At 36.0% G+C, this 23,564-nt stretch overlaps 5 protein-coding genes and 1 long non-coding RNA gene across 7 annotated transcripts; 4 read left to right on the top strand and 2 right to left on the bottom strand.

Annotated features, from left to right (window-relative positions):
* The first annotated feature begins 1,365 nt into the window (after window positions 1–1,365).
* Window positions 1,366–11,028, top strand: LOC124443660 (excitatory amino acid transporter 2-like). 2 transcript variants are annotated; one of them, XM_046994150.1, is made up of 8 exons: window positions 1,366–1,620; window positions 1,693–1,902; window positions 3,353–3,395; window positions 5,292–5,629; window positions 7,050–7,283; window positions 7,854–8,048; window positions 9,649–9,783; window positions 10,308–11,028. In XM_046994150.1, the coding sequence occupies exons 1-8, from the start codon at window positions 1,460–1,462 to the stop codon at window positions 10,465–10,467; spliced, it is 1,476 nt and encodes a 491-aa protein (XP_046850106.1). In that variant the 5' UTR covers window positions 1,366–1,459; the 3' UTR covers window positions 10,468–11,028. The 2 variants fall into 2 exon arrangements, with proteins under 2 accessions (XP_046850106.1, XP_046850099.1); XM_046994143.1 differs by having other exon boundaries at window positions 1,368–1,902.
* Window positions 10,595–18,025, bottom strand: LOC124443700 (protein phosphatase 1 regulatory subunit 42-like). Its single transcript, XM_046994200.1, has 8 exons — window positions 17,819–18,025; window positions 13,494–13,628; window positions 13,205–13,371; window positions 12,981–13,119; window positions 12,600–12,716; window positions 11,938–12,055; window positions 11,030–11,315; window positions 10,595–10,829 (listed from the first exon to the last, which is right to left on the bottom strand). The coding sequence occupies exons 1-8, from the start codon at window positions 17,822–17,824 to the stop codon at window positions 10,721–10,723; spliced, it is 1,077 nt and encodes a 358-aa protein (XP_046850156.1). The 5' UTR covers window positions 17,825–18,025; the 3' UTR covers window positions 10,595–10,720.
* LOC124443687 (adenosine 3'-phospho 5'-phosphosulfate transporter 2-like) lies at window positions 13,824–17,777 on the top strand. Its single transcript, XM_046994181.1, has 10 exons — window positions 13,824–14,129; window positions 14,540–14,661; window positions 15,236–15,332; window positions 15,454–15,511; window positions 16,021–16,128; window positions 16,426–16,523; window positions 16,609–16,701; window positions 16,805–16,916; window positions 17,155–17,224; window positions 17,351–17,777. Exons 1-10 carry the CDS (start codon window positions 13,893–13,895, stop codon window positions 17,490–17,492), a joined length of 1,137 nt encoding a protein of 378 aa, XP_046850137.1. The 5' UTR covers window positions 13,824–13,892; the 3' UTR covers window positions 17,493–17,777.
* Window positions 18,026–18,108: 83 nt separating the features above from the next.
* LOC124443715 lies at window positions 18,109–19,212 on the top strand. The gene is made up of 2 exons (XM_046994226.1): window positions 18,109–18,449; window positions 18,710–19,212. Exons 1-2 carry the CDS (start codon window positions 18,324–18,326, stop codon window positions 18,950–18,952), a joined length of 369 nt encoding a protein of 122 aa, XP_046850182.1. The 5' UTR covers window positions 18,109–18,323; the 3' UTR covers window positions 18,953–19,212.
* Window positions 19,027–19,788, bottom strand: LOC124443723. Its single transcript, XR_006947734.1, has 3 exons — window positions 19,713–19,788; window positions 19,473–19,634; window positions 19,027–19,297 (listed from the first exon to the last, which is right to left on the bottom strand). It is a non-coding gene; the product is annotated as an uncharacterized LOC124443723 (long non-coding RNA).
* A 110-nt stretch (window positions 19,789–19,898) lies between these two features.
* Window positions 19,899–23,307, top strand: LOC124443692 (ribonucleoside-diphosphate reductase subunit M2 B-like). The gene is made up of 7 exons (XM_046994192.1): window positions 19,899–20,185; window positions 20,954–21,068; window positions 21,170–21,234; window positions 21,430–21,723; window positions 21,801–21,944; window positions 22,373–22,591; window positions 22,903–23,307. The coding sequence occupies exons 1-7, from the start codon at window positions 20,087–20,089 to the stop codon at window positions 23,062–23,064; spliced, it is 1,098 nt and encodes a 365-aa protein (XP_046850148.1). The 5' UTR covers window positions 19,899–20,086; the 3' UTR covers window positions 23,065–23,307.
* Window positions 23,308–23,564: the final 257 nt, after the last annotated feature.

Here is a 23,564-nt window from a genome sequence, read left to right on the forward strand (position 1 = left end):
AGAAGTGCGATTATATCAAAAGTGCAATTACTAGTGATGGTCGTTCAGCAGGTGACCAAAAGGAAAGATATTCTGCAGGTTTGTGTAAAGAAACACAAAATGGCTGAGACAATGAGTGGTTCTCCATCATTGGTGGGTGCAGTCTTTATAAAACCTGATTCTGAAGAGAACAATTCGTTGTTGGGTTTTGATTCATTTGTATATTGAAAACACCATTTTGAATCTGATGCTTAGCAATGGCCTGTTCATGTGTATTTAACTTTTTCAACTGGGAGGCGACAAGCATTCCAAATAAATCATTTTCATCTTTTTCCACGTGTTTTTTTTTGTTTTGATGCTTAATTGCTTTTTGCATTGTACAAAGAAACCGTATTTCTTCTTGCTCAACATCAACTTTTGTCTTTGACCACTTTTTATGTCCAGTTGTATCAGATATATCAGTAATCTTATCATCAAATACTTCATCTGGCTCTATTCGTTGACAGTCAATGTCTTCATTTAGTAAGCTGACTTGCTCAATTTCATCATCGGTTAACAAACTACAATTACTTGTCGAGCTGCTCCTGGTAGTTGATACTGAGAAATTAGTTTTTGTTGCTCCAGACTTTATGTATGGTAGTAACCACTGTAGAAAATTATAGTCCTTCAATTTTGTTTTAGAGGAAACAACAGCTGACGGAGATGTTCCAGATTTATTTACTTTTTTAAAGTCATTTCTTCGCTTGCTGAATCTTTTTTTAAATTTTCAAACAATTTTTTCGCTCGCTCACCAATTATTAAAGTAAATGATTTGAACCCGGGAGGAGTATCGTTACATGTTTGTAAATGTAGATCGTCCAGGTTGGTATAGTCCTGAGAAGGACTGTTTTTCTTGTTGTTGACTGACGTTTCGATAACCTTAGCGGTAGTCATCTTCAGAGTCAAATGAAAATTGTTTTACGTTCCAATAGATTCAGATTTTCTGCCACTTTTGCCCAAGCATTTGCCACGCCAAACTTGTCTTTATAATCCTTATATGTTTTATCATATAAGCAAGGAATCTTACGCACTTTCTCGGCCAACTTTCTGGGTTAAGTGATTGAACACATGTTGAATCCGCCATTTTATACTACAAAATTTTCATTCAAGATGACGTCATTTTGGCGATTAACGCGAATAAATATCAAAAATTATATCGCGGTTGTTAGTCTCCGTTTATTGCGATTATTACCACGTTCCCATATGGGATTATCGCGTTTAAAGTTAATCGCTGTCGCGTTTTCGCGTTAAGCCTATAGTGGAACCAGGCTTTATAGATCAAAGCTCTCGACCAATGAAATTGCTCAAGTTCTTCTGATTATTATATAATTATATACAGTCAATGGCGCGGTATGTTTATAGTCTTTGTTATTTTGAATTGTGAAGTTGTGAGTTGAGAGAATTTGCTTTGAATTGTATTCAAAGCTTCAAATTTTCAACAATGACTTCACGAAAGCGTTGCTACAATGGATTAAAAAATGCAAAACAACATATGATATTATTTTTCATTTTATTCGGCGTACTTTGTGGATTTTTACTCGGTTCTTTATTACATGGCAATGTTCAGTCGTCCATAGATCCAACACCGAAGGAATATGCAATGTACGTGTCGTTTCTTGGTGAGATTTGGGTGAGAGCATTAAGACTTTTGGTTCTTCCTTTGATTGTATCCAGCTTGCTTTTGGCAGTCGCTGAATTGGAGTCAAAACAGAGCGGAAAATTAGGAAGAAGAACATTGCTGTATTATCTTATGACTACAATGTTGGCTGCCATTTTGGGGAGTATTTTAGTTATTTGTATCAAACCTGGAAATGTCAACGTGAAAAAAAATGAACCGAACGAAAAAAATGTTGAACCGATACATTCTGTGCTTGACCTAATAAGGTTTGTGTCAAGTGTTGATAAATATGTTTAAATGTTTGTTTAATTGTCAACGTTGTTTTGTCTGCTAAGGAGATATTGTTTGTAAAATTAACGTTTGGATTGCAATGCAAACCACAATCATTATATTTGATTATGCTTTTGACAGTTTTGTCAAAACTTTCAACTTGTAAACTGTAACTCTGCAAGCCAATTCAGAAAACCGCGTTTTTCGTTGTCAGAAGAGATTTCAGTGTTAAAATTGGACGTACTTCTCTTAAAAGAGTTCAAAGTTAATTTAATATACACGACGAGTTATTTTAAAATAAATAGACATGTTTCGACATCTCATGATGCCATCTTCAGTATGAGTGAAATAATAAAAAATACAAGGTTTATATAAAATAAATGGTGGTATATGAATTCAATTGCGCGGGATGTAATTCCCGATACATTGGCGAAACTTCGAGCCATTTATCCACCAGAATCAGGGAACATACCACAACAGACAAAAACTCTCATATCTACCGACACCTTCTTAAATCTCACTCATGCAAAACCAACTATTCACCCTCTTGCTTCAAAATCATCGACACTGCCGAAACCTCATTCACCCTTAAAATCAAAGAAGCACTCCACATTAACGAAACTAACTCTGACCTCAATGTTCAAGTTTTTAAATTCAATACAATATTTAGTTTATAATACGCTCGGACGCTCCTCATTAATTTATCTTATTTCCTTATTATTGTTGTAATTTATGTATCATATTACTTTTATATAAACCTTGTATTGTTTATTATTTCACTTATACTGAAGATGGCATCATGAGATGTCGAAACATGTCTATTTTAAAAAAACTTGTATATATATTAAATGCGCATTAGCAATAGTGCTTCTACAAAATTATGGAAACTTTAAAGTTGTTTTGTACTTTAATGCTGAAATTTTTTGTTCATTTTAAACGATTGTGAGGTAATTTTCAAAAGAAACATACTTAAGTAAGCATGGCTGTGCACTCCATATTAATCTGTGACAACATGTCTACATCACTGACTTGAAAGTATTTGTAGAATTTCTTCAATGCTCTGGTAAGCTCATCTTACTATAAAATATAAAATCTCTTGTGTGAAACCAAATTTGGTTATAGCAATACTATCTTTGTTGTAATGTAGCAGTTATCCTAGTTTTTATAGTGCAGTTTTGGACAGCCTGGTCTGTATATTGTTTCAATCCTTTGATTTCCAACAATGTACCATCATATCTCTGTGTTTCTTTAATATCCAACAGTGTACCATCATATCTCTCTGTGTCTTTAATAACCAACAATGTACCATCATATCTCTGTGTGTCTTTAATGTCCAACAATGTACCATCATATCTCTGTGTGTCTTTAATATCCAATTGTGTACCATCATATCTCTTTGTGTAAAATATCACATTAAAATTTGCTTAATGATCATTTTTCTTGTAGAAACATGTTTCCTGATAATTTAATCCAAGCGGCTTTTTCATCGGTAAGACAATTGTTACATTATGTATAACTGTGTGTTGTTTGGTTTCGGTAGCCTTCATTTTGTAATTATGTTGCATATTCTCTCATGAATGTTGTATAAAGACCCATGTTTTAACATCAGATCACTTCTGATGAAGACACTAGACTGGAGTATATAAGAACTCAAGTTTCAACATCAGATCACTCCTGATGAAGACACTAGACTGGAGTATATAAGAACTCAAGTTTTAACATCAGATCACTCCTGATGAAGACACTAGACTGGAGTATATAAGGACTCAAGTTTTAACATCAGATCACTCCTGATGAAGACACTAGACTGGAGTATATAAGAACTCAAGTTTTAACATCAGATCACTTCTGATGAAGACACTAGACTGGAGTATATAAGAACTCAAGTTTCAACATCAGATCACTCCTGATGAAGACACTAGACTGGAGTATATAAGAACTCAAGTTTCAACATCAGATCACTCCTGATGAAGACACTAGACTGGAGTATATAAGAACTCAAGTTTTAACATCAGATCACTCCTGATGAAGACACTAGACTGGAGTATATAAGGACTCAAGTTTTAACATCAGATCACTCCTGATGAAGACACTAGACTGGAGTATATAAGAACTCAAGTTTTAACATCAGATCACTCCTGATGAAGACACTAGACTGGAGTATATAAGGACTCAAGTTTTAACATCAGATCACTCCTGATGAAGACACTAGACTGGAGTATATAAGAACTCAAGTTTTAACATCAGATCCCTTCTGATGAAGACACTAGACTGGAGTATATAAGAACTCAAGTTTCAACATCAGATCACTCCTGATGAAGACACTAGACTGGAGTATATAAGAACTCAAGTTTCAACATCAGATCACTCCTGATGAAGACACTAGACTGGAGTATATAAGAACTCAAGTTTTAACATCAGATCACTCCTGATGAAGACACTAGACCGGAGTATATAAGGACTCAAGTTTTAACATCAGATCACTCCTGATGAAGACACTAGACTGGAGTATATAAGAACTCAAGTTTTAACATCAGATCCCTTCTGATGAAGACACTAGACTGGAGTATATAAGAAGTTAAGTTTCAACATCAGATCACTCCTGATGAAGACACTAGACTGGAGTATATAAGAACTTAAGTTTCAAGATCAGATCACTCCTGATGAAGACACTAAAATTTATCTGTTTTCAATTGCCTTTTTTACAAAGTGGGTTCATCTATAATTCTTGTCAATATCAAAAAGCTTTGGATTGGAGATTATCTTACAACTTTTATTCCGAACGTGAAGTCGGTTCTAATGTCTTGATCAAAAAGACCTACTATGGATTGCATTTCTCTCGTTTGACTTGGCAATAACACGCAACTTTTAGTTCAGTCCATCTTTGTTTTCATTGAATGGAGACAAAACTTCAAGGTTAAAAATTACAACTGTTTGCGAAGCGCCACACGTCATTCCGGTTGTAATTCTCAAATTATGACAAATTGGTTGTTTTAATTTTAAATGTTTTCGTTGTTATTAAATCAGAATTATGTAAAATTGCTTGAGAAAATTTATCTGATGATAAGTATTGAATCGTTTCCATTTGCCAAAATCATTTATCGCTTGACTGAATCCCGGCTACCCGGGCTCACGTAACCAGCCCCTAAAATGTGTCTGCAGAAACAACGTTTTGTGTTTTTCCAAATACCCAAAAACGTGAAATCTTTGCCGTTGTTATGAAGTAAATTGTAGTAATATTTAGTAAATTTGTACTTAACCCGTTTTAAAGCTTTTAAACTGCTCCAAATCTTTTTCATCTCATCCGTGATTCCGGGCGTCAATAACCTTGTTGTAAAAATAACAAAAATTCTTTTCGAATTTACTCTTTTTAACATCTTTGCAGGTGAAGACGAAGTATAAAACTGTGAAGTCTCCCTGCTGTTTTAACGAAACTTCCGTTGGTTCAAATTCATCAGCTGAAGAGATGTTTAATCTTTTTTCTTCAAAAGTAGTCAGTCCTTGGTTGACGGAAGGAAAGAATGCCATCGAAATCAAAATCAACGTTAAATACGAGTTCGATGGCATCGAAAAGACGTCTGGAACAAATATGTTGGGTTTAGTGGTGTTTTCCGTTCTTTTTGGTTACATCTTAGGCGGCTTGGGTGAAAACGGCAAGCTTATGATTGATTTCTTCAAAATTCTCTTTGACGTCATCATGAATTTGGTTACCATGGTGATATGGTAAGTTATATGCATTGAACTAAAATACATGGAACGCTACCCGAAGCAAATACTTGAAGCCAAATCTTACACCCAGACATGCGTGTGTAGTGTTTCGAGATTCTCTCGCTGAGTGAAAATTGATTGAACTACACATGCGTGTCTGAAAGTAATGTCGCGTGTCTGCGTGTAAAATCTAAAAAACGTGTCTTCGAAAAATTACTAGGGTTTTCTATTACAGGTAGCGTTCCATGTATTTTAGTTCACAAGGTTAAATAGTTGGAATGTTATTAAACAACAAGAATGATAGCATAATGCTTTAACCAACAACTACGAACAATAACCACCTTATCTGTCGACATTTGAGAAATTAACCTTCCACTCCTCTTCCTTGTAAACGAGACAAGTCTATTCAAAAGCAGAAAGCTTTATACGCTACAAGTCCCGGGCTTGTGACAGGTATAGCAGAGTAACAAGTTTGTAACATGCTTGTAACAATCCATGTTTAACATCGATATTAGATTCATTCTTTTCCAATGAATAGCGGGATGCTTTCACTGAAGGGCAATGATGTATTGTCTAACATTAACACCGCATTATGTTACTGATATTTAATATGGAATTCGAGCTTTGTCCATATGAACTGTTTAGCATGCTTCCAAACAAAAATGAGCAGGAATATTCAGTTGTTTAATCCAGGGGTCTCCAAACTTTACAGCCAGAGGGCCGCATGAACTTTCATCCAGCATGTTGAGGGCCGACGAACCGCATACCGCTGGTCAAAGAGTGGTGAAAAAGTATTTTACACTCCACTCTTCTTGAAATCGTCGACATTCATCATCTACTTTTCTTTTTCTTTCATCGGCCATTATGAAGCATTGAAATATAAAAAATTTCCACATTATCCTTCAGCTTTTTAAATTTCGCAATGTGCTTGAAACGGAAGTAGGAATTTGAGACAAAAATAGACGTAAGCAACTCTCGCTAGTTGGCTTGCGTCATAACGCGAACTTTCTGCACAAAATTTATTTTGTTTAGTAATATTATTTTTTCTTAAGTGTCTCTGCGGGCCGGATTGAGAGGCCCAACGGGCCGCATCTGGCCCGCGGGCCGTAGTTTGGAGACCCCTGGTTTAATCTATGATAAACCTTTCACCTTTTAACTCTGCTATACCGGTCACAAGCCCGGGACTTGTAGCGTATAAGGCTCTCTGCTTTTCAGTAGACTTGTCTCGTTTACAAGGAAGAGGAATGGAAGGTTAATTTCTCAAATGTCGTTACATAAGGTCGTTACATAAGGTCGTTATTGTTTGTAGTTGTTGGTTATAGCATTATGCTATCATTCTTTTTATTTTAGTTCACAAGGTTCTATGTATTTATTGTTAACGCATCTAGTAGATCAATTTTTAACCAACAGTTAAAAGTTTTATCCGCTGTTTTAGGTTATCGCCTGTCGGAATCTGTAGCATGGTTGCTGGTGCCATGGTTAATGCGGTCGATATTACTGGTGTCTTCAAGTCCTTGGCTCTTTACATTGGAACATGCGTCACTGGATTGGTTATTCATGCTTTTATCTTTTATCCTATTTTGTATTTCATTTTTACTCGAAAAAATCCTTTGAAATTCTTTTCTGGAATGATAACACCAATGGTGACGGCGTTTGGGACTTCATCAAGGTTTGGTTTGAAACTGTATACAATTCACACGTCGCAAGTTATACTTTTTTGTATCACTGTCAGACGGGTTCATGTTTAAAATTAAATGTTGCTCTGAGAAGCGTATTTATTTGTCGTGATGAATGACATTTGAGTAGTTCTTAAAGAAACTGTTTAAAAGCAAAATAAAAATAGCTATAAAATCAAATGATACGATTCATTTCGGCTGACTTCTTATAAGGTACCACGTCTGCTTTGATGAAAACCAAAAGTTTACTTCTATGTATTTTAAAAACAAAGGTAGAATGACAGCACTTTCAAACGGGGAAGAGACGTTTAAAGCAGAGACAATTTAAGGACATAATCCTTTTCATTTACTTTGCCCATTCACCATGACAAATACGCTTTTCAGAGCAACCTTTAAGTTTGTAAAATGGGAAGAACTCCTCCAGTCGAGGGTGCTCAATTGATAAATGCACTAGGGGAGACGGGAGTTTAATGCTACGATATTTACATTTTAGATCTTCATTTAACAATCGCTCTTCTGATGAATATACAATCTTAACTGTTTATTCGATATGATATTCACAGCGCTGCAACTCTTCCTGTGACCATCTCAAGCATGGAGAAGAATAACAAAATCAGTACGAAAATCTCGAGATTTGTGCTTCCTCTCGGAGCGACGCTCAATATGGACGGTAGTGCTTTATATGAAGCAGTTACCGCCATGTATGTTGCTCAATTGAACAATTATGAACTGACGTTTGGACGAATTCTTTTGATATGGTAAGTTGGTAAAGTTGCAGTTGAGAATGGGATTGAGTAGGTTAGCTGTGGATTGATATGGTAAGATGGTAAGAAGTTAAAGTTGCAGTTGAGAATGGGATTGAGTAGGTGAGCTATGGATTGATATGGTAAGATGGTAAGAAGTTAAAGTTGCAGTTGAGAATGGGATTGAGTAGGTGAGCTGTGGATTGATATGGTAAGATGGTAAGAAGTTAAAGTTGCAGTTGAGAATGGGATTGAGTAGGTGAGCCGTGGATTGATATGGTAAGATGGTAAGAAGTTAAAGTTGCAGTTGAGAATGGGCTTGAGTAGGTGAGCTGTGGATTGATATGGTAAGATGGTAAGAAGTTAAAGTTGCAGTTGAGAATGGGATTGAGTAGGTGAGCTGTGGATTGATATGGTAAGATGGTAAGAAGTTAAAGTTGCAGTTGAGAATGGGCTTGAGTAGGTGAGCTGTGGATTGATATGGTAAGATGGTAAGAAGTTAAAGTTGCAGTTGAGAATGGGCTTGAGTAGGTGAGCTGTGGATTGATATGGTAAGATGGTAAGAAGTTAAAGTTGCAGTTGAGAATGGGATTGAGTGGGTGAGCTGTGGATTGATATTGTAAGATGGTAAGAAGTTAAAGTTGCAGTTGAGAATGGGATTGAGTGGGTGAGCTGTGGATAGGGCTAACGGAGCGATTTGTGACGAGGTTGTGGAGGTAGGTTGTGGAGGGGACTAAACTGTCGATTGATGAAAGAGTTCTGTTGCAATGAATGAAAAAGATGAAGTAGGGGATTTTAAAAGTGGTTAATACTAATCTTTGGATTGAATGGAGATTGTTAAGTGAGTTAAGCATGTGCCACTGGCGGACACTTTATGCAATATTGGCGAGGGGGGGGGGAGTTCGTTCTCAAAGCGTAAAATTTCTAGGGGATCTTGGGTGGTGCCTACCAGTATGCTTTCAAAATTTTGAGAAATTATATTTTAAGGAATCTTACACTTAAAAAGTCACACAGTTCAATTCATAAGCTGCGATGTGTACATTATTTAAGAAATAAAAGATGTTTACAGTGTTTGCACGAGGAGACCTTTGGGAGAACTCGAGAGCAGATCAGTGCAAGCCTGAGACCGAAGTCGAGTGTTGCACATGCTGGAGAGTTCTCACCAACGTCTAAAAAATAATTATTATTTAACAAGACAGTTAAGGTATATATGTGTGTGTAAATTGTGGTATTTCGTGCAAGATTTTCAGTCTTTCAAAATTAGAGTGGGGGCTTTCCCCCCGGGGGGATAGAAGATGTAGACAGGCTCTTCTACAAGGGGGATAGAGGTCGTATGACTTGTTATGAGGTGGTATGACTTTTGATGAGGTGGTATGACTTGTGATGAGGTGGTATGACTTGTGATGAGGTGGTATGACTTGTGATGAGGTGGTATGACTTGTGATGAGATGGTATGACTTGTGATGAGGTGGTATGACTTGTGATGAGGTGGTATGACTTGTGATGAGGTGGTATGACTTGTGATGAGGTGGTATGACTTGTGATGAGGTGGTATGACTTGTGATGAGGTGGTATGACTTGATCATTTCAATAGACTTATCTGTTCTATGTTTAGTATTGTTGCAACGTTCGTATCGACAGGCGCTGCGGGCACTCCCGCTGGTGGTCTTGTTTATATTATAATTGTTTTGGAAGCTTGTGGCTTACCGACTGAGGACATTGGACCTACACTTGCTGTTGAATGGTTTCTGTAAGTATTAATTAGAGTTGGTTTGTGATTAAGAAACAAAAGATGTTTACTGTGTTTGCACAGGCTTATGCTAACCGAGGAGACCTTTAAGAGAACTGGAGAGCAGATCAGTGCAAGCTCGAGACCGACGGTCAAGGTTTGCACATGCTCGAGAGTTCTCAGGTTTGCATAAGCCTGTGCAGACACGAAAAACATCTTTTATTTCTTTTATAAAGTAGCAATAATGCGAAACAGACAAATTTAAAGTAAGCGTTTTAATTTTTCTTCTAAAATGTATTCATGATCGATTTGCAAATTCTCTTTTGACCGATTGATTGTTATTATTGATTTGATTGGTTGAGCTCGGATGTGTTTTGCTCAGGCTAATACAAACACAGCTCTAGACCAATCAGCGCACGCCTTTCATTGTGTTTATTTTATAATTTCATGGAATTGCAAAGAGACTGCTTTATGAGTATGTAGAATAGGCAATTTTCAAAGAACAACGATAACTCAAAATTGTGATTCTGTTTTTCTATTTATAGTGATCGCGTACGTACAGCTGTTAATGTTATGGGAGATTGCTACTGCGCAGGCGTAATGGCACATTGTTTCCGGAACGAGCTGGATGGAGAGAGGCCTGAGGACGAAACACAGTTCGTTATTGAGAACGAAGGTACGATTGAAACGACCACAACGTTTTGAAAGAATTGACTGGAGACGACTGGTTCGTCTTACATGACGTTTTCGTGCTCAACCAAAGAATTTGACGACCGTCTTTTCATAAGAACGTTAGAAATAAAAACATTTTTTTTTCAAAATAAGAACAAAGTTCGTGGCGAGCGAGATATCCACTCGAAGAAACTCGTAATTTATTTCTAATATCTGGTAATATTTTCTATACACTTCGTCAAACGATTCTTAAGTAATTTTTCTATCATCTAAAATAAGCATCTTTTTAATACGGCGCCGTCTGCAATGGAACTCTGGGATTTTTGCTTTCCGAAATCCACGACTGACCACGTGACAATGGCAAATCTTGCTCGGACGAGAAAATACTCGGAAATCTAAAAAACGTAAAAAACATTTACGAATTCAGGGAAGTTCTCAGATTTTAGTTTCTAAATGAGAGCAGTGTTAGTAAAAAAGTTCTAGGCAACAATTCAGGGGCAGGTTGTTCAAAGCTTGGAAAGCGTGATCCATTGGATAGTAAATTTTTCTAACTTGTGAAAAAGTCCTTTTATTATAGCCAAGTTTTATCATTTACCTTGTGTGTTGAGATCTTGTTCCAGATGTGCAACTTTCCAATGTCGTCCCGGAGGAAATTCGTCTTGGATACGAGCCCGCGAACGCTGTGTTCAACTGTGGCAAGGACGGCGGCACGGTTTGGAAATAGATTGACGTCATTTCCGGTTCGGAACACGTGGCTTTTTCCAGTTCTTGCGAGCGTTTTTGTCTTTGTAATAGTTGTCGTTTTCTTGCATCGCGGCTTGCCTTCCAGTTGAGTAGAAATCTCTTCGTAGTCTCGCTGATTTCCTTTCCATCTAACATTACTAAAGATGAGAAAATTGTATAACGGTGAAAAGGTCACTGTCTATCTCTACGAGCTTTGAAACACCGTTGTCACACGTTAAGCCGGGTGCACATATAGTCGTCCGAGTCGTTTCAGTCGTGCCAAAATTTCACAGACGACCCGTGTGACTGTATGAGAACATTTTAGAGGCGAACGGGATGACCTCAAATGACTCACAAGACTAAAACGACTAAGGTCGCTTGGATAGAACTTTGCTCTATCCGTACGACCGAAACGACCGTTGAGAAATGCAAGCGACCTTTTTATGGCGCGAAAAGATTTGAAGAAGCAAATAACTAGCCAAAAGACTTTGTCTTTGATAAGCAACAGCTGCCATTTTTAAATGTTTCGCGAAAAAATTAATTAAGCAGTCTCTCGGGTAGCGCTAGTACGAATATATGAGAAGGACAATAGCTTGTGTCGTCCCAGTCGTTTTGAAAAACAACGACAAAACTCGGAACGACTCGGAACGTCTCGGAAGACTCAAGCGACTTAATGAGAACCAGGCTTTATGGACTGGTTAACGACCGTCTGTAAACAAGGCTTTTTTTATAAACAGAAGTTGTGAAGTGCCCACAAACTGTTCAATTCCTATAACTCACCCAGCGTTTTAGACATCACAAACACACGATCTCTGTATTTCTTCTTTTCACAAACAGGATTTCCGGTCAGGTCTAACTTGATCAACGAAGGCCAATTGTTTAGACTTTTCATTAATCCCTGTTTGTAAAGAAAGGAGATTTTGTAAAACGGCATATTCTGATTTGAGTCGCGAATGGTTTGAACCATGAAGTATCGTTACATGTTTGTAGATGTAGATCGTCCAGGTTAGTAGAGTCCTGAGAAGGACTGTTTTTGACTCTGAAGATGACTACCGCTAAGGTTGTCGAAACGTCAGTCAACAACAACAAAAACAGTCCTTTTCAGGACTATACCAACCTGGACGATCTACATCTACTAACATGTAACGATACTCCCGGGTTCAAACCATTCACTTTGTTTTTGTTGTTGTTGACTGATGTTTGTGACATCATTACCAGTACTAGAGGCAGCCATATTCCTTATTCACTTGACTATGAAGAATACTACCGTTACGAATGTAAAAATGTCAGTCAACACTAACATCATCAAAGATCCTCAAAGATATTATTCTAGAGAATCTACAACTACAAACATATAACTGTATTTGTTGGTTTCCTGCAGAGCTGTTTCAAAATTCATTAAAATGTAGCTAGAATGGCAGTAATTTTCCAGTGATACTGACCTTTGTACTGGTGATGTTATTGTCCTGAGCATTTAGCTGAATTATGCTGGATAAACTGTGTAAATCATCTAGATTATCTATGTTGTTCCCCGATATGTTCATCACGTTTAGACACGACTGAAAAATATAATGAAAGATTGTTGGTTTCTTGGAATGAAATGGAGTTTGGGGATAGTGACTGTGGTGATGTTGAGATGAAATAAGAAGAGATGAAAGAAGATGTGCTATGGTAGACAATGGAGGAACATAGTGGATAAGAAATGACTCAGATGATGTTGAAACTTGTTGACATGTCCATTTGTGGGATAAATAGGGATAGTGAAGGATAGTTAGGGATAGATAGGGATTAATAGGGATATTTTTCTCATCCATCATTATTACCCCAATGGCTCTTATTGATCTTGGATCAAAAAGAAGTTTCTCTCCATCTGGTAATTGTTGGTTTTCAATATGAAATTCACGAAGATCCTCGAGTTGCTCAAGACCCTCGACCACAGTTATGCAGTTCTGACCCAAATACCTATAAATTTGATTACGATAAACGTTGAAATGTTGCCTTGGAAGTGAAAACAAAGACGAAAGATAAGATTTTACAATTCTCTTACAATTTCGATAATCTTTTCATGTTGCTCAAACCCTCTATCTTCGTTATGTTGTTTTTCTGCAGGTATAGATGCGTCAGGTTGGCGGCAAAACCAAGATTTTCTATTTTGCAGATGTTGTTATCGTAAAGATACAAAACAGAGAGATTTCGACACATCGATAAATTATTCTGAAACGAACAGCGTTAAAAAGTCATGAACCATTGAGGTATTTAGAAAAGAGTGTCTGTTCACAGTAAATTAGATATTGCTTAAGAAGCTTCGTTGTGTTATTGGGGAGTTCTTCACTTACAATTTCATCGACAAATCTCTCAGCCAAGAAAACGTGCGTAAGTCTCTTCAAGTATTGGAGCGTCGTTTCGCTTTTTTTCTTCTTCGTTTGACTCGGACATTTTTTTATAAGTTCGGGGGATATCTTCACCATCTTCTACAGAAGTATCATCGATCCATCTTTCATAAAAGGCTCAAAAAAACCTTCGTTTATTTTGATGTAGTTCAGTAAATTTTAAAAAGCTCTGTTGCTATAGTGATTAGGAACGAAGTTGGTTTCCGGTTAATGGTCCTTTTCACCGGTCGGGGAAAGCTCTCCTTCCCAACTTCCCCCCTCTGAGAAAGAATCATACTTTTAAACTTTCCCTCCTGAAATGCCACAAGTACAATTATGCTAAATGCTTGATTTTATAATTGAAAAATGTTTGGAAATCTCGGCAATGTACCGAAGAGCCGCTCGGATATTGAGCTTACGAGTATTAAAGTAGGGAATTCAGCCGGCAATGGAAACAAGTCTCCTTTAAATACGCCAAATATCTCATCTAAAAAGGAAGTTGTAATTTTGGGCTACTCTCTCGACCATTTATCTCGTGGTACTCAGCTCACAATATGTGTCAGTGGTGTCTTCTTTTTCTATTTAGTCTATGGTTACGTCCAGGTAATAGGTTTTATGGCAGCTATTGTTTTTTTCATAATTTTTTCATATTGAGTTTTAATTACAGGTCAAATTTACTAGTGACCTGTGTACCCCCCGTGGCGATTGGATAGGTGGATATAGATTGTTATTAAATGTGGTTACGATACAGGGGGGCTGCTAAAATGTTAACTTTAAATGAGTAATTGTTATGGTGAATGGAACCAAAAAAAGATCACAAAACCAAAAATAAAATTGAGAAAAAACTAACCAGAGAAAAGCAAGAGTTAGTTTTTTCTCTGTTTTAATTTGGGTTTCGTTGTTTTTATTTGGTTGCAGGCCATTCACCATGCAAATTTGTCGACCCACGACAAAATCTCTGTTTTAAAATGTTGCCTCGTTACATGTCAAGTTGTTACTTGGTGTTTTTTTAGGAATTAATCTTTAGTTTGGAAGGTTTTCAATCGTTTGGCTGGTATCTAACTTTGGTTCAGTTTGCATGTTATGGAGTTTTTGGCATTGCTGAAAGTCGTTGGCGACGGGAATACGAACGAAAGTTAGTTACAAATCCAGACTGCAAAGCTTGTATTCTGTACCCAAGGTCTTGGGTGCATAATTTTTGGTTGAGTGTGCACTAATTTTAAAAAAGGATGATATTTATGGCAACTACATCGCTAAAAAGATCATATTGTGACAAGGTGCATTACATTTGCATTTCAGACATGTAAAAACATAAGTAGGGCATGCAAACTCTTGTTTGCACAGTTTACAAACTTTCCGGTCCTAGTGTCTTTGCTCTATCTTAACTGTGAATTTCATTCAGTATTGATTTAATCAAATGTAATTCCGTGATAAGATTAGGAATGTGTATTCTTCTAAACTTATCAACTGTGATAATTTTCCTGGATGTTATAGTTTATACCTTGTAATTGGATACATGATAGTGTCAATGGATTTACAGGGATTGACGTGGGATTGATTGTAGTGTATCTTATTTAGAATACCATTACAGACTTATATATTGTTGGCATTTCTTATTGTTTCAACTATGGGACTTTCAAATGGATACATGATAGTATCAATGGATTGACGGGGATTACATGGGATTGATTGTAGTGTATCATATTTAGAATACCATTACAGACTTATATATTGTTGGCATTTCTGACAGTTTCAACTATGGGACTTTCAAATACGTCCCTCGGATATCTGAACTATCCAACTCAGGTGAGTAAATAAGCAATATGGAATGAATATTTATGGGACAAAATAGTTAAATTGAATTAGTTGAAATAGTTAAATGATTATTAAAATACTTTTATTAATCTGTTTTTGCATATGTTTTTAGGTCATCTTTAAATGTTGTAAACTTATTCCTGTGATGTTTGGTGGTATTTTGATTCAAGGTAAAAATTTAACCTTTCATAAACAATTTTATATCTTTATACAAGAGTGGTAGCTACACAAGACATGAATGTGTTTATATTGCCCTCCTTAGTAAAGTTAGGATAGTTGGCTATTACACCAAGTATTGGGATCTATAAAGTAAATGGTTTGAACCCGGGAGTATCGTTACATGTTTGTAAATGTAGGTTGGTATAGTCCGGAAAAGGACATGTTTGTAAATCCAGGTTGGTATAGTCCTGAGAAGGACTGTTTTTGTTGTTGTTGACTGACGTTTCAACAACCTTAGCGGTAGTCATCTTCAGAGTCATTTGACCGCTAAGGTTGTCGAAATGTCAGTCAACAACAACAAAAACAGTCCTTCTCAGGACTATACCAACCTGGACGATCTACATCTACAAACATGTATGAGGATCTATGTTAGGCTTATTTTCTTGGGTGTTTCAAAGATTTACTGCACAAGTTTCTAAAACATTTTGTTAAACTGATTACGATTGTGCGTTCCATGTAGGTAAATATTACGGTGTTCTGGATTTTACCGCTTGTATTTTTATGAGTATTGGTTTGATCCTGTTCACGTTGGCTGACAGTCAAATATCACCAAAGTTTGACCAAACAGGTAGGTCGAAAAAGGCTTACAGATTCAATTTATGATCATTCAGATAAAAAATGGCATATAGCAATAGACATTGTCAAGGACCTAAGGATTACTAAGGGATGTTTGGGAATGTTCAGGGATGTTCAGGAATATTCAGGGATTTTCAGGGATGTTCAAGGATGTTCAGGGATATTCAGGGATATTCAGGGATGTTCAAGGATGTTCAGGGATATTCAGGGATATTCAGGGATGTTTAAGGATGTTCAAGGATATTCAGGGATGTTTGGAATCATGTAAATGAAAGGTGTTATTTTTCAGGAGTTTTACTCATCAGCCTTGCATTATGTGCAGATGCAATGATTGGTAATGTTCAAGAAAAAACCATGAAGAAATATTCAAGTACAAATACTGAAGTGGTACGAACACAACTTACAGTTACCCATAATGCTTTGCATGCATGTGTTGTTCAGAATCCTTAACTTGTTAATTTGTTTTCTTCAGATTCTCTACTCCTACGGTATTGGCTTTTTTTACATCTTTGCTGGTTTGGCTGTTTCAGGGGGGTTAAGGGAACCTTTCAAATTCTGTGCTCAGGTAGCGGATGCTTAACCAATTGCCAAACTTTTTTGTTAACATTTTCTTTTGGCTAAAATTTCTAAAATTCTGTTAGCTAAAATTTCACCATTTATCCCTTTAGAATTTGACTCATACATATGGCCTTGCAATCGTATTTTCATTCACTGGGTATCTTGGTATTGCATTTGTTTTATCTTTGGTTAAATCATTTGGTGCTTTGCTAGCTGTCACAGGTATTTGTGTTTTAAATTTGATTTGTGCACCATACATAAATCTTTTCAATTCTTTCAAGTCTTTCCTTGTCTTCTTGCTTATGCAACATTCAAAAATCATTTCTGAGAGGTTCATCTCACTGTGCATATTTATAATCATACAAATTAATTCTTTGATGATTATTGTTTACGATAAGAAAAAACTGTTGGTCTGCTTTGAACACAACAATTTCCACATAAATATTGTTGTATTTTGTAGTTACAACCTGTCGTAAAGCCATAACAATTGTCCTATCCTTTTTGTTTTTTACAAAACCATTTACATTTCGGTAAGTGTTAAACATTGTCACCGCTGGTTTCCGTTCCACATTCCGAGCATCCAAATTTTCACAACTGCATGAAAAAAAATTATTTAAAAAAGTAACTAGCCTAAAGGAGACAATTTTTTTCTTCAGTTATGTATGGTCTGGTGGTATTGTCTTACTTGGTATAGCACTTAATGTGTACAGCAAGAATAAGGTAAAGGCCGACGCCATTCTTTGGAAATATTGGACGCAATTTCGCAGCGGTGGGAGATCTTTATCACAACAAATTTGAATGTGAATTGGAAATGTAGATCTAGTTTGTACATATTTCACTATTTGGGGGATAATGTATTTATATTCATTCGATATTTGTACCCAGCTAATGTATTTAATGTGATCCTTTAGCTAGTTTTTAGCCATTTTATTTCGCTATTGTTTATGCAATTAATTATGATATCAATAATCAATGAAGAAATTATTATTATCACACTGTGCGGTGATGCGCAAAATATGGTAACGAGCTGTTTAGCGCGTTTATATGACATTAATTAAACAATCTTGCTTTTCTTTCGGACAATTCTCGTATATATAGTGTTTCATATTTCAAATTTTACAAACCTTCATTCTCGTCGTGCGTTTACATTAAAGCTCAGTTGATCGGAATATAGGGAAAGCATTCCTTGGCGAGAACATTTAGCTTTATATTTCACCTCGTGTTCATTAAATTAAGCATTTAAATTTCTTCCCGAAGTTTGAAAGAAATTAGATCAGAACAATGTGCTTTGTTAACGTGTTCTGTCACCGATTATCCGTGATAGAAATCAAGATACTTCCTTTTCTTTCATGGGTCATTGACTTTGTAAATATCGATTTCCTAATTATCGACGAAGTTCCGCCAACTGACCCCATTTTTGTGCATAATTATCGTGTCAAAGATTAAAGTGTCAAATATATTGCTTGATAAATGATAAATATCGTTAAGGTCTGATGTTTCTTCGTGGTTTTAATACTTTCTGATGTATAATACTAATATCTGGCTGTAAAGAAGTTGTTATTAACTGTTTAACGTTCGAAGTAATCATTTGAAAACTTTCCCTTTTCTATCTCGTGAGTTGCTCAAGAAATGGCTACCGAAACGGCGGTCCTTTCACCAAATGTTCCTAGTTTTTCTGGCGATAGGGAAAGGATGACTATTCAAGAGAGGGAAGACAGTTTACTTAAAGCGTTGCAATGGGTCAGAGATGAATTGGTAACAAATACCTGTGTGAAAAATTGAGTATTTTGCTGAACAATTCATTTTCAATGCAAACATGACCATAATTTATATGATGTCGTGGTATTCGTGTTAATTTATGTGAGAGATATTTAGACTTAGAGTTCTATATTGAAGCTCTTAGCGTTTGGATACATTTAACTGTACGAAGCAAACAAAGAATTCTCGAGAAACATATAGGTGTCCATATGCTTCATTTCCTGTTTATGCCTGACTTGTCAATTTATTCCTTTCAGAAAACTTTGAAATCTCAAGATCAACTGCTCATGCGACAGTTTACAAGTTTACGTACGAAGATCAACACACTCAAAGATGAAATACCGACAATTATGGACAGGACAAGTATGATCAGCTACGATTCATCCAAAGCAGATGATGATGAAATATTTTATGTGAATGGTAATGCTCGTGTGAGGATAAACTCGAACACAAGTTTCAGAAGCAAATCGTTGTCGATCAGTGATGAGGAAAAGTTGTAATGATTCCGCAGTTAACTTGAGGGTTAATCTGATTTTACCTTGTTGTAAATGTTTTTATTGTAACCGCAAACCCATGCCGTAATTAGCATTTTTATTTTCATTATGAAGAAATCCACCAAATTCTTTTTACATAACAATTTTACTAGAGAAAATGGAGTTATGAAGACAATGTATCATATATAATCTCAGCAAAGCACATGCATATGTAACACAAAATTATGTGTCTTTTTTTATAAAATATATTTATGTTTTTGCAAAGATTTATGTGTGAGAAGTTCATGAAGGCCACTTTCCTTCTTTTATCAATCTCTCCTTCTCTAGATGTATCCGTTCCAGTCTTGTTAACTGTATAAATAAAATATCTTGATTAAAACTTGCCTAAACTACAGGGACAGATAAAGATTACATTCAGATATGATTTACGTTGGATTGGGATAAGATTGAGACAGAATTGGATTAAACAGACTAGTAGGATTTAGATTCCCATAAGGCATATAACAAGTATAAATGCAATGCATACCAGTTTTCTGTGATGCAGACATTCATCATAATCTTCTTTTTGTTGAATACATTTTTTCTGCTGGCCATATCGTCCGTGTTCGGCGAAACAGTCGACTAAGTCTTGCCAAAACTGATAACAGCGTCCATAATCGCCGTCGTTGCTAACTTTTTGAGACATTTTCTACACAAATAACAGTACTTTTACGTAAAATATTTAAGAATTAACATGTATAACCAATGTATTTGAACCAGAACTTACGTTTTGAGGATATTTTCTTTGATATTCAATGGTTGTGTAAAAAATATGTTTAAAATTTCATGCACTGACCAATATTACAGTGGGCTAAAAGTAAACTCGTACTCGTTCTTCCTGTGGTTCCTCGGACAACATTAATTGTTATGTTTATTTGAGCGCCAAGGTCAATAGCGAGAGCCAATCATAGATGTGAAACTCGTTCTCCTCCAATATGATTGGTTGAAGTGGTAGAATGCCGCGAAAACTTGAAATTGTATGCAAAAGATCGATGGAATAAGGTGTTAGGTATTCACATCCCACACTGCATGAACGATATATCTCTTAGTATTTTTGTAATCTTTAACTAGATTTCATTTACGACTTCTCTTGAGAGTAAAATGCTTGCCCTTGCCACTAAGAAGTATATAAATAAGAAAAACATTCAAGAAATCAACACGAAAGTGAAACGGACCAACATCAAGGATACAGACGACAATGTAAGTCATGTAATCTTTACAGCGATGCTCCTTTTGAAATTGCTGGATTTTCGATTTCATCTCCGAAGTAGAGTCCTAATATAAATCTGAACAACGTAGCTGGTTGTTTCGTGTGTATAAATGAGGACAATACAGTGTTCAAAAGTTTTATTGCTATAGAAGACGTGGCATGGCTCATGCCTGCCTATGCTATGGCTTGCCTAGCTGTAAGCTATTTCTGTCATTTAACTTATGATATTCGGTCACTTTGTTGAGTTTTTTTACTGCGAGAAGAAACCAAACCGACTGAATATTTCGATTAGTCGAATTCGTATGATATTTCGTTGATCTTTGAGGGCGCCGTTGTTCAAATTTGGCGCCTATTCTTTGTTCACATTACTGGTCGTTCATGGTCGTTCACTGAGCTCTTTTGATGCTGACTTCAGCCTTTTTTCTATAAATAATAAACCATTGATATTTAATTAAGAATGAAATCGTTTTAAGGATTTCAATTTGATTTGAAAAATTCAAAATGTGGTTCTCTAAAAGCCAATGGCAATTAGCCAAATCATTGTCTCTTATGATCTATATATATATATTGCTAATCATAAATATATGTGCATATTGGCTCCCCACCACACACACAACGAAAAAAAATATCGAGCTGGCTATGTCATTGCTATTCATGTTCCCTTATTGATTGTAACTGTGGATTTGCCAGGCAGAAAACAAATTCTTAGTATGAATATAATTTAACATTGGCTAAAAAATTCTTCAACTACTGCAAAGGTGGAGAACAAACTACGTCATCAGGAAGAACCACTGCTTCGTGAGAACCCAAGAAGATTTGTCACATTTCCAATTCAATATCATGATATGTGGAAAATGTATAAGAAAGCTGAAGGTTTGTTGAAATAGTTTTTCACCGTATTGAAGAAGAAATGTCATGTAAACACACTTTTCAAAGGATTTAAAAACTTATTTTGAGACATCCTCTTTCTTTAGCATCCTTTTGGACTGCGGAGGAAGTTGATTTGTCACGTGATCTCGTCCACTGGAGGAGTTTGAAGGTGAAACAATAAACTTACTTTTGTACTTTATGTGTGGTAATAAAAATGGAACAAAGAGTCTTAAATCAGAAAGTAGTAGAGAAAGCTAAAATATTTCCATCAACAATGGAACATTTTCATTGGCTGTTATCAAATGTCAATTACTTGGCTAACTAAACCAACCAATCTCATTTCTTTTTATTCAACTACAACCAGCCAGAGGAAAGGCATTTCATCTCACACATTTTGGCATTTTTCGCTGCCAGTGATGGCATTGTGAACGAAAACCTGGTCGAGTGCTTCATGCAAGAAGTACAGGTTACAGAAGCTCGATGTTTTTACGGCTTTCAAATAGCAATGGAGAACATTCATTCTGAAATGTACAGCCTGTTGATAGACACCTACATCAAAGAACCAAGTGAACGAGAAAGGTTATTTAATGCTATTGAACATTTACCATGTGTGAAAAAGAAGGCAGACTGGGCACTTGATTGGATCAATCCCGATAAGGTAAGTCATGTGATTTAACTGGTCAGCAGTCAACATTATTTCAATAAAGGCTCAGGTATGACATTATTCCAATACAGGCTTCTTTTGGTGAACGAATCGTGGCATTTGCTGCTGTCGAAGGAATATTTTTCTCTGGATCTTTTGCTTCGATTTTCTGGTTGAAAAAACGAAATTTGATGCCTGGTCTTACGTTTTCAAACGAACTTATAAGTCGAGACGAGGTAATGCCTACGTGTGTTTTGATTGGTTGGTTTTCTTTTATCATCTGTTTTGATTGGTTGCTTTTATTTTATCATCTGTTTTGATTGGTTGCTTTTATTTTGTCATCTGTTTTGTTGATTGGTTGCTTTTATTTTATCATCTGTTTTGATTGGTTGCTTTTATTTTGTCATCTGTTTTGATTGGTTGCTTTTATTTTATCATCTGTTTTGATTGGTTGCTTTTATTTTATCATCTGTTTTGATTGGTTGCTTTTATTTTATCATCTGTTTTGATTGGTTGCTTTTATTTTATCATCTGTTTTGATTGGTTGCTTTTATTTTATCATCTGTTTTGATTGGTTGCTTTTATATTATCATCTGTTTTGATTGGTTGCTTTTATATTATCATCTGTTTTGATTGGTTGGTTATAAATATAACAATGTTTCAGGGACTTCATTGTGATTTTGCTTGCTTGATGTACCATCATTTAAAAGACAAGCCGTCAGCGGAACGAGTGAGAAAGATCATTGAAGACGCGGTGAAAATCGAACAAGAATTTCTTACCGACGCGTTGCCTGTTAGATTGATAGGAATGAATGAAGAACTTATGAAAACCTACATCGAGTTTGTGGCTGACAGACTTCTTGTCGCTCTAGGCTACTCAAAGGTAAAAAGTTTTCTAATTAATCTTCATCTCTATTTACCTGGAATCCAACCACCTTTATAGCAAGAAGTTCTGGTGCCCCAGTTCACTGAAAAGTTAATTTTTAGTCAATTTTAAACTTTATGAAACTATTGTGCTACCAAAAACTTCGTAAAAACCCTGATCTTGTTTAACTGGAGTGAGAGCAGATCAACTCTTTGTGTGACCATGTATTTTTTTGATAATAATTTAGATTTTTTCATCACTCTTGTGTACACAATGTGCGAAAAGAAATGAATGCAGTACAGTTTACATTCTATCCCTGTTTTTTGTAGATATACAGATCGGAGAATCCGTTTGACTTCATGGAGCTTATATCGCTCACAGGGAAAACGAACTTTTTCGAAAAACGAGTCGGTGAATACCAGAAGAGTAACGTGATGGCAAGCACACAGCAAACAGCAACGCATAAACTTGAGTTCGATTTAAATTTTTAAACTGTTGCCTGAAGGAAAGGGTAGTTAAGTCGTTAAGTGACGATTTCTTGTCAAGAAAAGCTTTACACGTCCCACGAAAAGAAATTCTTTCAACTTTGAAAACTGAGGATTTTCTTCCAGTCGGCAGTTTTTGTAAATATTTCGTAGCTGACTTCAGCATTTTTTTATAGACTTTTGTAAATAAAAATATTTTTTAACGTACATCTCACGTGCTTTTCGAAATACATTATTTCTTTTTGTGTAGCAGCTGTAGATAGCTCGGCTTTTCATAAATTTGATGCTAAACCGTTGACTTCATGACGTTATCTCGTGGATTTAATCTTCTCTTTGATTGAGACGAAGTATTGAAAAGTAAATAGGTTCAAACTTGGTTTTATTTACGCGTCGTTTTGTTCATCGTGTTTATTTGTTCAGACTTGTCCAATGTTTGGCCGACTTCATGAGATTTGAGGAGCAGAATTTAATTGGTAAGAATTAAGCTTATATATTTTGACTTTGTT

This window comes from Xenia sp. Carnegie-2017, unplaced genomic scaffold, assembly GCF_021976095.1.
Source record: "Xenia sp. Carnegie-2017 unplaced genomic scaffold, XeniaSp_v1 HiC_scaffold_1, whole genome shotgun sequence".
Lineage (NCBI taxonomy): Eukaryota > Metazoa > Cnidaria > Anthozoa > Malacalcyonacea > Xeniidae > Xenia > Xenia sp. Carnegie-2017.

Bases quoted from the DNA above. Each gene is read 5' to 3' on its own strand.
- LOC124443660 (XM_046994143.1), top strand. From the start codon at position 1,460: ATGACTTCACGAAAGCGTTGCTACAATGGATTAAAAAATGCAAAACAA. The intron at 5,630-7,049 runs GTAAGTTATATG...CCGCTGTTTTAG, and splicing joins TTGGTTACCATGGTGATATG to GTTATCGCCTGTCGGAATCT. The intron at 7,284-7,853 runs GTTTGGTTTGAA...TGATATTCACAG, and splicing joins GCGTTTGGGACTTCATCAAG to CGCTGCAACTCTTCCTGTGA.
- LOC124443687 (XM_046994181.1), top strand. From the start codon at position 13,893: ATGTTTGGAAATCTCGGCAATGTACCGAAGAGCCGCTCGGATATTGAG. The intron at 14,662-15,235 runs GTTAGTTACAAA...TATCATATTTAG, and splicing joins CGACGGGAATACGAACGAAA to AATACCATTACAGACTTATA. The intron at 16,524-16,608 runs GTACGAACACAA...TGTTTTCTTCAG, and splicing joins CAAGTACAAATACTGAAGTG to ATTCTCTACTCCTACGGTAT.
- LOC124443700 (XM_046994200.1), bottom strand. The intron at 13,372-13,493 runs GTAAGTGAAGAA...TGTTCGTTTCAG, and splicing joins AGAGATTTGTCGATGAAATT to AATAATTTATCGATGTGTCG. The intron at 12,056-12,599 runs GTCAGTATCACT...CTTTACAAACAG, and splicing joins ATAACATCACCAGTACAAAG to GGATTAATGAAAAGTCTAAA.
- LOC124443715 (XM_046994226.1), top strand. From the start codon at position 18,324: ATGGCTACCGAAACGGCGGTCCTTTCACCAAATGTTCCTAGTTTTTCT. The intron at 18,450-18,709 runs GTAACAAATACC...TATTCCTTTCAG, and splicing joins AATGGGTCAGAGATGAATTG to AAAACTTTGAAATCTCAAGA.
- LOC124443692 (XM_046994192.1), top strand. From the start codon at position 20,087: ATGCTTGCCCTTGCCACTAAGAAGTATATAAATAAGAAAAACATTCAA. The intron at 20,186-20,953 runs GTAAGTCATGTA...ACTACTGCAAAG, and splicing joins TCAAGGATACAGACGACAAT to GTGGAGAACAAACTACGTCA. The intron at 21,069-21,169 runs GTTTGTTGAAAT...CTCTTTCTTTAG, and splicing joins AATGTATAAGAAAGCTGAAG to CATCCTTTTGGACTGCGGAG.